Raw genomic sequence first — 12,166 nt, 5'->3', positions numbered from 1 at the left:
TCCAAAGTGAAAGCAATAGTCAGCAAGATCTAGCCAAATATTCAGGCCAACGCTTAAGTGTCGAAAGTTTAAAATTTAGTTATGTAAACAATAATTGTAGATTATTCTATTATCAATATAATGTATTATGAATTTAGGATTAACTTTCAACAAAATTTTTACTTAAGATCTTTAAAAAGCTATCTATCAGCACTTACCACAACCCTCTCTGTGAACCCATTGCACACAGTTAACTCTTCCTTTATGTCCATTCAGAATTTCAGTCACACTTAGTTTCTGTTGGGTCAAAGATGCATATTTATATTAAGATTCAGTTAATAATGATTAGCTTACAAAACCTAAAAAATCATCAGATTTCTATTGAACAACTACCAAAGAGACTGAATGCACATGAGTGCACTCCCAATAACCAGAGGGGAAAGTACAAGTACACAAATTGCCCTGGATTACGAGTAAAGCTTTTAGAACACAGAACATAGAACAGTATAGCACAGTAGAGGGCCTTCAGTCCATGACTTGATTAAGGTACTCCAAGATCAATCTAACCTTCTTAAACACATAAACATCCAGTTTTCTTTCACCCATGTGCCTATCTAAGAGTCTCATAAATGTCTCTGCCACCAGTGGCAGGGCAGTGGGGTCCACACACCTGCCACACTGTGTAAAATACCCACCTCTGATATAGCCTTTATACTTTTGCCTGTAACTCAGCCTTCTCACTCTCAAAATAAGTATTAAATGCACATGTATTATATCCAGTCTTTGCATTTTTTTCCCTAAATTCAGGTGATTAACTAACTCTGGTCCATTACTCTTCTCCAAATAAAAAAAATCCAGTTGTTAATTGCCATTTGCAGATATACCCAAAACTACTGCCACTGTTGCTACTGTTATGTGAATTGTTCCCATTGGTCTCCATGGAGTTTTAATTTTCAGAACTTTCTGATTTTGCAGTTACTTCTTCAACATCCCTATTATTATATTTGCCAGTAAATCTTTATCAAGTCAAGACTCTTTTTCAATACTTTGAACCCTTCTTTCCAATTCCCTATCCTTTCGAAAGGTTATACAATTTGTTATATTTATCTTTCCATCTCTTCTAAAGTGCCCAGATTTTCTAAACAGCTAAGGAAACACAAGTTTCAAGAAAGTGAAATTCGCATTATTTCTTTCTCATATTACATGCAGTCATGCACAAAGCTAGCTCTCAGTTTTCTCACTTTTCATATACCTGTTCTTCTACTAATTTATGACAATAAAATTTCCGTATTCACACCACTATCCTATTTCCCTATTATATTACTTCCTGCAAAAAGCCATGGTGCCATATTAGTTAAGATAAAAGTTATCTTAACTTTGCAAAAAGTTGTTCTCAAATCTAAATTGAACTGAATTTATTACTTACATCCTTTATATACGAGGAATAAAAATCCTTACGTTACATCTCTGTCTAAATTTGCAATGTATAATAATTTATAATAAATAGTATGTACAACAGGACAGTCAATATAACATAGAAATACAATTGTATCAGCATGAGTTAATCAGTCTGATGGCCTGGTGGAAGAAGCTGTCCTGGAGCCTGTTGGTCCTGGCTTTTATGCTGCAGTACCGTTTCCTGGATGGTAGCAGCTGTAACAGTTTGTGGATGGGGTGACTCTGATCTCCAATGATCCTTCAGGCCCTTTTAACACTCCGGTCTTTGTAAATGTCCTGAATAGTGGGAAGTTCAAAACTACAGATGTGCTGGGCGGTCTGCACCACTCTCTGTAGAGTCCTGAGATTGACAGAAGTACAGTTCCCATACTAGTTAGTGATGCAGCCAATCAGGATGCTCTCAGTTGTGCCCCTTTTGAAAGTTCTTAGGATTTGGGGGCCCATACCAAACTTCTTCAACCACCTGAGGTGAAAGAGGTGCTGTTGTGCCATTTTCACCACACAGCCAATATGTACAGACCACGTGAGATGCTAGGTGATGTTTATGCCGAGGAACTTGCTGTTTACACTCTCAACCCCAGATCCACTGATGTCAATAGGGGCTAGCCTGTCTCCACTCCTCCTGTAGTCCACAACAAACTCCTTTGTTTTTGCAACATTGAAGGAGAGGTTGTTTTCTTGACACCAGTGCGTCATTAGCAAATTTAATTAGCAGATTAGAGCTGTGGGTGGAGACACAGTCATGGGTATACAGGGAGTAAAGGGGGGGACTTAGTACACAGCCCTGAGCTCCTGCGTTGAGAGTCAGAGGGGTGGAGGTGAGAGAGCCCACTCTTACCAACTGTCAGCAATCTGACAGGAAGTCCAAAATCCAGCTGCACAAGGCAGCGTGAAGGCCGAGGTCTCTGAGCTTCCTGTCGAGCCTGGAGGTAATTATGGTGTTGAATGCTGAACTGTAGTCCAAGAACAGCATTCTCACATAAGCATCCTTCTTCTCCAGATGTGCAAGGATGGTATGTAGACCAGTGGCGATCAGTTGTGTCAGTAGGCGGATTGCAGGGGGCCCATTTTGGGTGACAGCATGCTGCAGATGTAGCCCTTGACCAGCCTCTCAAAGCACTTGCTTATTATTGAGGTGAGTGCGACAGGACACCAGTCGTTCAGGCATGTTACCTTGGTCTTTTTTGGTATTGGGACAATGGTGGATGTTTTGAAGCAGGAGGGCACTCTACACTGGGAGAGGGAGAGATTAAAAACGTCTGTAGACACACTTGCCAGTCGTGCTGCGCACATCCTGAGTACCCGACCTGGGATGCTGTCCGGTCCCACAGCCTTGCGACTTCGCAGGAAACATCTGCGTTCTTCAGCCTCACAGATGACCAAGTTGCAGGTTGTATCAGCAGCTTTCTTCACAGGCTCAGTATTGGCAACATCAAATCAGGCGTAAAAAAGATTTAGCTCATCTGGGAGAGAGGTAGCAAATCCTTCCTATACCAAGCTTCTCTTAAATCAACATTATTCTAACTGTAGAATCTTTACTCATTATCAATATCCCAGTATTTTTCTCTTTCCTCTAAATTAGTCATCGATATACATGGTTGACAATTCCTAGATTTAATTTTTTTTCTTCTTCTCATGAGTACAATGGTGAGTCATGGCAGAATAGAAGTTTAGATAAGGTAACTAAAAGAAAGACAATTTCACTCAAAAGTGATCCCAGTTTAAAAAAAAAACATTTACATCAATCAAAAAGCAGCCAAAGTATTAGATCGCAACAAACTTTCATTATTGTTTTTCATGTAAAATTTAACAGCTTTGCTTTATAAAGTGCCTTTAAAATAATAAAACATTCTCAGAGCACTGTAAGGAAAAATCTGCCACCAGAAAGAACAAATTAAAACGAGCAGAGAGATTGACAAGTGTAACAGTCTGGGTGCAAAATTGAAAACTTTGAGACTAAGTATCTGAACTTACAGATCTGCAAACTAAAGGTAAAAGATGCAACAGACCAGAAAAGCATAGATATATCGTGGTTATAGAGCCGAAAGATTAATCAGTAAACAAAAAGGTTATAGAAGGATTTGAAATAAAGGACAAAAGAGTTTAAATGTAAGTGTTATCTGACAGGAATCAACGTAGGCCACCACCCACATGATGCAAGTTAGGAGTAGAGGCTACTCGAGCAAACCAACACCGCTTAGAGACTAAGCACGTGGTGTGGGGGGGGGGGAATTAAATCTTGTATGACATGTCTCCATTAAATGCATAGAAGGTTAAAAGGTTCCAAATCAAAGAATACATTCAATCATTTATTAAGAAACTAGCAAACCAAACAGTCTTGAAGTGATAAAACTAATGAAACTAAAACTAGTGATATAACAAAATAAAGTCTTAGCATAATAAACGTACTTAAGCTTTCTTCAGTGTAATTAAATGTAATTAGTGATTTTAAGCAAAGTTAACCAGTCAACAAAAAATATATCATTCCCAGCTGTCTCTAACTCTGACAAAGCATGAATACTTTACTCTTGGCTTTTTACCATGCCCCTACCCGTGTAACTAACTACTATAATAAACACATAGCACGAAATACGGTGCAGATAGAAAATAGACACATGGCTCCTCCATTAGGTTAGTGGCTGCAAAGTACTGGTTAGGTTGAAATTCATAGAGATGTAAGATGAAAGGCTGGCCTGAAAGACTTTTGGAATCAGATGATAAAGAAATGGATGAAGGTTTCAGCAACAGGTCTTCAGCAAAGGTGAAAATCGCAAATGTTTAGAAATAGAAGCTGCTGATGCTGAAGATGGTATGGGGGCCAAAACTCATCTCTGTGTCAAGGGGAATATCAAAGTGGTAAATGAAATGGCCCTTGCTGAGAAAAATGACGGGAGTCAATGTTTGTGTTGAAATACTGCGATAGGATCAAAAAAAACCAAGGATTTAGTCAGACGAAGTATTTTAAAAACTAGTGTTGGTCATGAGACAAGCACAACAACAACTCAAAAGGAATGGAGTGGTAAAAGGTAGTTGAGAGCTCCAATATTGGCCCACAAGTGAAATTTCATCTTCTAGTTTCAGATGATGTTGCCGAGCAGAAGTAGGAAGAAGCCATTCCACAGGACTCTCCCAGTACAAATATAACCTTGTTATCAACAAACTGTCACTATAGTTCACTATAATCAACTAATTATAACTTCACGTGTTAAATGATTGTGCAGTGTTTCTGATCACCTGAGATCGCAAGAGCCAAAAATTGATCACAAACCTTTCTTTGTCGCTAAGTGGCATTAAAAGTGCTCTTTATTGTATTTTTAAGAAGAAACATCATTGGGAAATTCTATGACATTAAGCATTCTATTATATCCAAGATGATCCTGGAGTTCCTCAAATTTAAGTTCAATGATACAGAAACCAAGGAATTTTAGATGAAAGGGAGTTTGCAGATGAACTTGAAGCTCAGAACATACAACAGCACAACATAGGAACAAGTTCTTCAGCTACAATGTCTGCACCAAACATGATGCCAAGCCAACCTCATCCCATCTGCCTGCATGCAGACTATATCCTTCCATTCCCTGCCTGTCCATGTGCCTAACTAAATGCAAACCAAGTGTTCAAAGAAAATTTATTATCATGTACTATCTTGAGATTCATTTTCTTGCAGGCATTTACAGAAAAAAAAAGTACAATAGAATTCCACAAGAAACTATACCTAAACAAACACTGACAAGCACCCAGTTTACAAACGATAAACTGTGCATATAACGAAAATTGAGAACAAGAGATGGAAAATCCTTGAAAGTTAGTCTAGAGGTTGTAGAATCAGTTCAGAGTAGTGGTGATTGAAGTTATCCATGCTAGTTCAGCAGCCTGATGGTTGTAAGGTGATAACTGTTCCTGAACCTGATGGTGGGGACTTAAGGCTTCTGTACCTCCTTCCCAATGGTGGTAGCAATAAGAGGGTATGGCTTGAATGGTGAGGGTCTATGATAATGAATGCTGCTTTCTTGTGGCTTTGCCTATGTAGAATGTTTTATCTGCATCCACCACATTCTTGGCTGCTCGTTCCAGGCACCTACCATTCTGTATAAAGAAAAAAAATGACTCAGAACTCTCCTTTAAACCTCCCCCCTCTTACCTTAAAATCAAATCTCCAATATTTGGTAATTCCACTCTGAGAAGAAAACTTGTATAACCTACCCTACTATGCCTGTCGTTATTTTATATACTTCTATCAGGTTGCTCCTCAGCCTCTGAATCTCCATTTTAAAAAAATAAGTTTGTCCAATCTCTCCTTGTAGCTAATCATCTCTAATCCAGGCCACATCCTGGTGAATCTGTACTGCACCCTTTACAAAGCCTCTACTCCTTACTGTAATACAACAACTAGAACTGCACTTGATACTCCAAATGTGGCCTGACCAAAGATTTATACAATTACAACATAACATACAAACTTCTCTATTCAGCACCCTGACTGATGAAAGGATTCACTTTCTCACCAGCGTTTATACCAGTGTCACCACTCTCAGGGAGCAGAGGACTTGCACTCCTAGACCAATCTGTACACAGATGCTCCTAGGGTCCTGCCATTTAATGTATACTTTATTCCTGCATTTGACCTCAAAAGTGCAATTTTTATTTAGAAATGAAAGCAAAAGAGCCTGTAGGTGCAGAAATGTGGAGAACAAGCAATCTGCTCAGGGAACTCAGCAGGACAAACAGCATCTGTGGGAAGTGAGGAATTGTCCACATTCCTGATCAAAATCTGTAAAAATGGGACAAGTTACACTTTAACTGGAACCACCATTCTGATCGGATTGCACTACAGACCCCTAAATCGCTATAGGGTCATTCAGTAGCGGATAAACAGGCAAGTTTTTTTTCTTTCCTTTCTTGGTTTCATGGCTACCCAGAGAATTGAAGAATTTCAGAGCTGTATACTTCCATAATAAAGGAACATTTGAAATTACGGAAAGGAACAAAATCAACAGGGTTATCACTATGGATGACTTCAACTTCCCCAACGCTGACTGAGAACTCCTTTGTGCAAAAAGTTCCGATGGAGCAGAATGTCAGTTCGTCCATGAGGTTTTCTTGAAGCAGGATGTGAACAATCCAACTCGAGGGGAGGCAAAATGGATCTTGTACAGAGCAATGAGCCTGGCCAAGTGACTGGCACATCAATGGGTGAACACTTGATAACCAGCAATCACAGCTCCTTAAACCTTGCGTCCTGGAGAACAGTCTCCGCCTGAAAACTGTTTATTCATTTCCACAGATGCTGCCTGACCCGCTGAGTTCCTCCAGCATTTTGTGTGTGTTACTTTGGATTTCCAGCATCTGCAGACTTTCTGGTGTTCATTCTTAAACTTCAGAATAGCTGTGAATAAGGGTAACAGTGGACCTTATATGAAAGTTTTAAGTTAGGGAAAGAGCAAATTATGAGGGCAGCAAACAGGAGGAAGTAATTGAACAGATTTGTTTACAAGCATATCCACATTTAACACGTGAAAGTTGTTTAGCTAGCTACACAGAGTTCAGGACTGGTTTGTTCCAGTAAAAGGGAAGGGCAAGGATGGCAAAGTATAGGAACCTTGGATGAGAAGAAATTAGTTAATTTAGTCAAAAGCTAGAAGGGAGTCAATAAGGTCCTTGACGGATAGGATTAAAGGGAATCCCAGGGTTTCTACACATGGCAAGATAAAATGGATAAGTAAGGAGTGGAGAACACCACGCAAGGGAACTTATGCTTGAAGGCGAAAAATATGGGCGATATCTTAAATGAGTACTTTGCATCAGAACTTAGCTAGAAGAACATAAACATTAGTGAGATCAGACTGAAGAATGCTCAGATGCTGGAGATACTTGAGATAAAGAAAGGGATAGTGTCCCGTTTCTTGAAGAAGGTCAAAGTGATTAAGTCCCCAAAGCTTAATTGGATATATTCCATATTATTGAGGTGAGAGATGAGATTGCAGGGGCATGGGTTTGTACTTCCCTGGATTCCCAGCACTCCTAGCCGCCTCTGAATGCAATGGACCCAGCTCCGATTTCTTTACCTCAGGCTGGTAAATCACAATGGAATGACAGGACGCGATCGCCACACACCCGCCTCGGCCCCATGACACCGCCTGCGGACTCCGGTTCGCACATCGCGCAACGTGCGCCCTCTCCACCACGGCCGCTGCCATCTTCCTTTCCACCTCTGACCCGCGACGGAGGGCGTGCGCGTGCACAGAAGACGAGCTGGCGGGAGCGCGCTCCGGGACGGTGAGGGATCTGGGCGTGCACGCGCTCGTGACACACGACCGAAATACCGTAGCTCATTTTATTCGGGAAGCGCGACGAATGTTGGAAATACTAGGCAGAATTAAGCGGAAGAGAAACGTTTATCGTTTAGCAGAATTTAGAATTTAAGATTACTAACTAATAACGTTGCAAATTGTTTTTTGGCTTTCACATGTGTTATTTTTGCAAAGTGAAAGGCCCACTTGGGTGTTTACTCTCCCAAATAGAGCCCCTAACTTTCCTAGCTTGGTGCCCCTGGGTTGTTCGGTTGGAGCAGGTTATCATTCTCTGACTCGAATCCCAGGATAGCCATCACTCTTGGCTGCAATCTGTGGAAAGAGAAACCAGTTAACATTTATAGCCTTCCACGGAACAGGAATGTGAATGAATTCACAGATCTTGACTCCGATGTAATATTTGTTAAATCTGCATCAAATTGGTCACATGCACACATTAGAGTAGAACTTGGTAATTCTGTGCACATGCTGTGTCTTTGTCCTTATGGATAATAAAGATAGAAAACTTATAAATTTGAACAGATGAAATCATTTAGACTATCAGATCCATGGCAGCCAACAAAAGGTCTTTCTGTGCTCATATCAGATTATAGAGAGAGTGAATATTTAAAGTGTCTGATTTTATGGTTTGGCCTAGAAGGTTCTGAGGTTCTGAGCTTCTTCAGTGTTAGAGCTGTATGCATTCAAGAAAGTTCAGAATGTTTTATCATTCTGATTTGGACCATATTAATTCATGGCATGATTTCAATAAAAGTAATCTCTGGTACCCTTATCACTTGTCTTTAATGAGTATTGTTTTTGATGGAAATAAGGAAACAATGGTTAGGTCTTGGGTTTATCTCTAGAGCTCCTGCACTGTTGCCATGGGTCTTCGCTGATTGCTCTCCAGCAATCAAATGAACTTCTTTTTGTGCTGGGCTGAAGTGAAGCTGGTGGACCATTTCAACGGATTCGCAATACCAGACATCCCACCTCTCCCGGAAGTTCCAGGAGTCTCCCACATATCAATAGTGGCTCCCTGAGACCCTGAAATTACATACAATATCCCGGAAATAGATTTTTTTGAGAGGGAGAGCGAGCATCCTGATTGATCTCTCTTTGTGCTAAGAGTGGTCCCCAACCACCGGGCTGCGAGGAAACAATATGATTTGGCAATATGAAACAATATGAGTCAGCTGCACTTTTCCTCATTCCCTGTCATGCACTGTTGAATTTTAACGCACGCAAGGTCATCAGTGACCCAAGACGTGCAAAGGAATGGGTCCGTGACCCATTTGTGAATGTCCCCGGTGAATCATCCATGTCAGCGCGGGAAAAAGATCAACTCCTCGAGCTTGCAAATGACGGTGGGCTGAAAAGTATGTTTGACATATCATCTCTGCCGGCATTCTGGATCAAGGACAAGGCTGAATATCCTGAGATAGCCACGAAAGCACTGCAAATGTTGCTTCCATTTCCAACATATTTCTGCGAAGAGGAATTTTCTGGAATGAATGCAATGAAAACTAAATTGTGGAATAGACTGGACATAAGGAACTCCCTTCCAATATTGCTGTCTCCCATCACCCCTTGGTAGGACCGTGTTGTTGCAGGTAAACAAGCCCAGGGCTCCCACTGATTCAGCGATATTGGTGTGTTGCAATGATTTTATTTGTTCATACGAGGAAAATATGTGCTGTGTGTTTAATATCCAAACGTTACTTAAAATGTTATGATGCTATTGACTCAAAAGTGACTTAGCGGTGGTCCCCAACCTCCAGACCACAAAGAATGCAGTGGTGGCCGGAACGCACCCAGCACATCTTTAAGAAAAAAGCCAAAATAAACAAGCTAATTAATTAGGTGCCCCCTGGCACGTAAATGTCGACCGAGATCAGAGGCGATTGCCGATTGTGTTGTCTCTGATCTGGGCTGAGACCTACGTGCCAGGCGGCATGGCGGGAACACTATATACAAAGCACACTGGAAATAAAAAGAACAGAAGTGAAACCGCGCCCCCCCATTATCCTAATTAGTATTAACTTACTTTTAATAATGCTCACATTACAACAGATGGGAAAATTTACATCTTTATCTTCACTAACCTGTAACTGAAATTCTCACCCCATCCTCCCGCCACCCCACTAGGGATAAGGTTCCCCTTGTCCTCACCTACCACCCCACCAGCCTCCGGATCCAACATATAATTCTCCATAACTTCCGCCATCTCCAACGGGATCCCACCACTAAGCACATCTTTCCCTCCCCCCCCCCACTCTCTGCTTTCCGCAGGGATCGCTCCCTACGCGACTCCCTTGTCCATTCGTCCTCCCCTATCCCTTCCCACCGATCTCCTTCCTGGCACTTATCCTTGTAAGCGGAACAAGTGCTACACATGCCCTTACACTTCCTCCCTTACCACCATTCAGGGCCCCAGACAGTCCTTCCAGGTGAGGCGACACCTCACCTGTGAGTTGGCTGGTGTGATATACTGTGTCCGGTGATCCCGATGTGGCTTTCTATATATTGGCGAGATCCAGCGCAGACTGGGAGACCATTTCGCTGAACACCTATGCTCTGTCTGCCAGAGAAAGCAGAATCTCCCAGTGGCCACACATTTTAATTCCACGTCCCATTCCCATTCTGATATGTCAATCCATGGCCTTCTCTACTGTCAAGATGAAGCCACACTCAGGTTGGAGGAACCACACCTTATATTCTGTCTGGGTAGCCTCCAACCTGATGGCATGAACATTGATTTCTCTAACTTCTGTTAATGCCCCTCCTCCCCTTCTTACCCCATCCCTCATTTATTTTTATTCCTCCCCCCCTTTTTTCTTCTCTCTCTGTCCCTCTCACAATCACTCCTTGCCTGCTCTCCATCTTCCTCTGGGCTCCTCTCCCCCTTACTTTCTCCCTAGGCCTCGTGTCCCATGATCCTCCCCTTTCTCCAACTCTGTATCCCTTTTGCCAATCACCTGTCCAGCTCTCAGCTTCTTCCCTCCCCCTCCTGTCTTCTCCTATCATTTCGGATCTCCCCATCCCCCTCCCACTTTCAAATCTCTTACTATCTCTTATTTCAGTTAGTCCTGACGAAGGGTTTCGGCCTGAAACATCGACTGTACTTCTTCCTATAGATGCTGCCTGGCCTGCTGCGTTCACCAGCATTTTGTGTGTGTTACTGAAATTCAGCATTTCCTTCAATTACGAATGTAGGCAACAAACTACAGTAGTATTAGCCATACTCATGACTTTGTTACCAACAGAAATCACAGATATTTTCATATCACATGACAGTTGTTACAAATATCTCAAAATATCATTTACGGTATTGTGGTAAACCATATATGTAGGTTGTAACTGGGTTAACTGTCTGGACACGCCCCTCTGCTGACTGCCCCTGTGGCTCCTCCCACAGAGTCCTGTATAAAGGTGTTTTGCCTTGCCCCTCCCCCTCAGTCCGGGGGCAGGCACACACCGTGGAGGTCGTGGAGATTGTATTATACAGCGAATAAAAGCCTTTCAGTATTTTACCAAACCTCAGTCTGTTGGAGTTATTGAAGGTGCTTCAATTTTATTCCCTGCACATCTTAAAGCATGGAACATGCACTGAGACCAGACAAATTAGACCTCAATCTGCAAACATCTGAAGCTGGATACGCTTTCGAACTCTGGCTGGCCTGCTTCGAAGCGTACCTAGAGGATATTAAAGCAATCGACCCCACAGCGAAGCACAGAGTTCTACTCTCCAGGGTCAGTCCACGGGTCTATTCGCTGATCAGAGACCAGCCAAGCTACAACGGCGTGATGAGCGCACTCAAAGGACAATACCTGCGGCCAGTAAACACTGTCTACGCGCGGCATCGCTTAGCGACTCGGCACCCGCGGCCCGGGGAATCAAGTGCTGAGTTTGTCCGGGCCCTACAGACACTCGTGCGAGCCTGCAATTGCCAGGAGCTGACGGCGGCGCAGCATGCAAAGCTCCTAGTGAGAGACGCCTGCGTCACGGGGACCAGGTCAGTGTACGTGCGCCAGCGGCTGCTGGAAAAAGCCGATCTTACCCTAAGTTTGGCGATCGAGCTGGCTGATATGCTGGAAGCTGCTCTGCACAACTCTGAGGCTCTCCAGGCACGTGATCCCCCAATGGCCTTGTGGGCGCCGCAGACCCCACAACCCGCCGGCGAATCAACCTCGGCTGCCGCCAGTCGTGAGTCCGCGAAGTGCTACTTCTGCGGACTGGAGAAGCACCCCCAGAAACACTTCCCGGCCCGACAAGCTACCTGCTCCAGCTGCGGAAAGAAGGGCCACTTCGCCAAGGTCTGTAAGTCAAAACCGCGAGCGGGATCGAGCAGCGCCGCGTGCGAGACGTGCAGGTCGCCATCTTGCCTGCCGCCATCTTCCCTGCACGCCGTCACCACGTGCGAGACATGGGGGTCGCC

General features: G+C 43.1%; 1 protein-coding gene across 2 annotated transcripts in view; it reads right to left on the bottom strand.

The window, feature by feature from the left end:
• elp2 (elongator acetyltransferase complex subunit 2) overlaps positions 1 to 7,643 on the bottom strand; it is a 134,506-nt gene extending 126,863 nt beyond the window's left edge. For both annotated transcript variants that reach the window (XM_072253437.1, XM_072253438.1), the window contains exons 1-2: positions 7,503 to 7,643; positions 198 to 276 (exon numbers count right to left, since the gene is read on the bottom strand). In XM_072253437.1, the coding sequence (XP_072109538.1) occupies positions 198 to 276; positions 7,503 to 7,634 (211 nt within the window). In that variant the 5' untranslated portion in view covers positions 7,635 to 7,643. The remainder of the gene's footprint in view (positions 1 to 197; positions 277 to 7,502) is intronic.
• Between the last annotated feature and the right edge of the window lie 4,523 nt (positions 7,644 to 12,166).

This window comes from Mobula birostris, chromosome 3, assembly GCF_030028105.1.
Source record: "Mobula birostris isolate sMobBir1 chromosome 3, sMobBir1.hap1, whole genome shotgun sequence".
In the NCBI taxonomy this organism is placed as follows: Eukaryota; Metazoa; Chordata; class Chondrichthyes; order Myliobatiformes; family Myliobatidae; genus Mobula; species Mobula birostris.
This window is presented reverse-complemented; position numbering and strand designations above follow the sequence as displayed.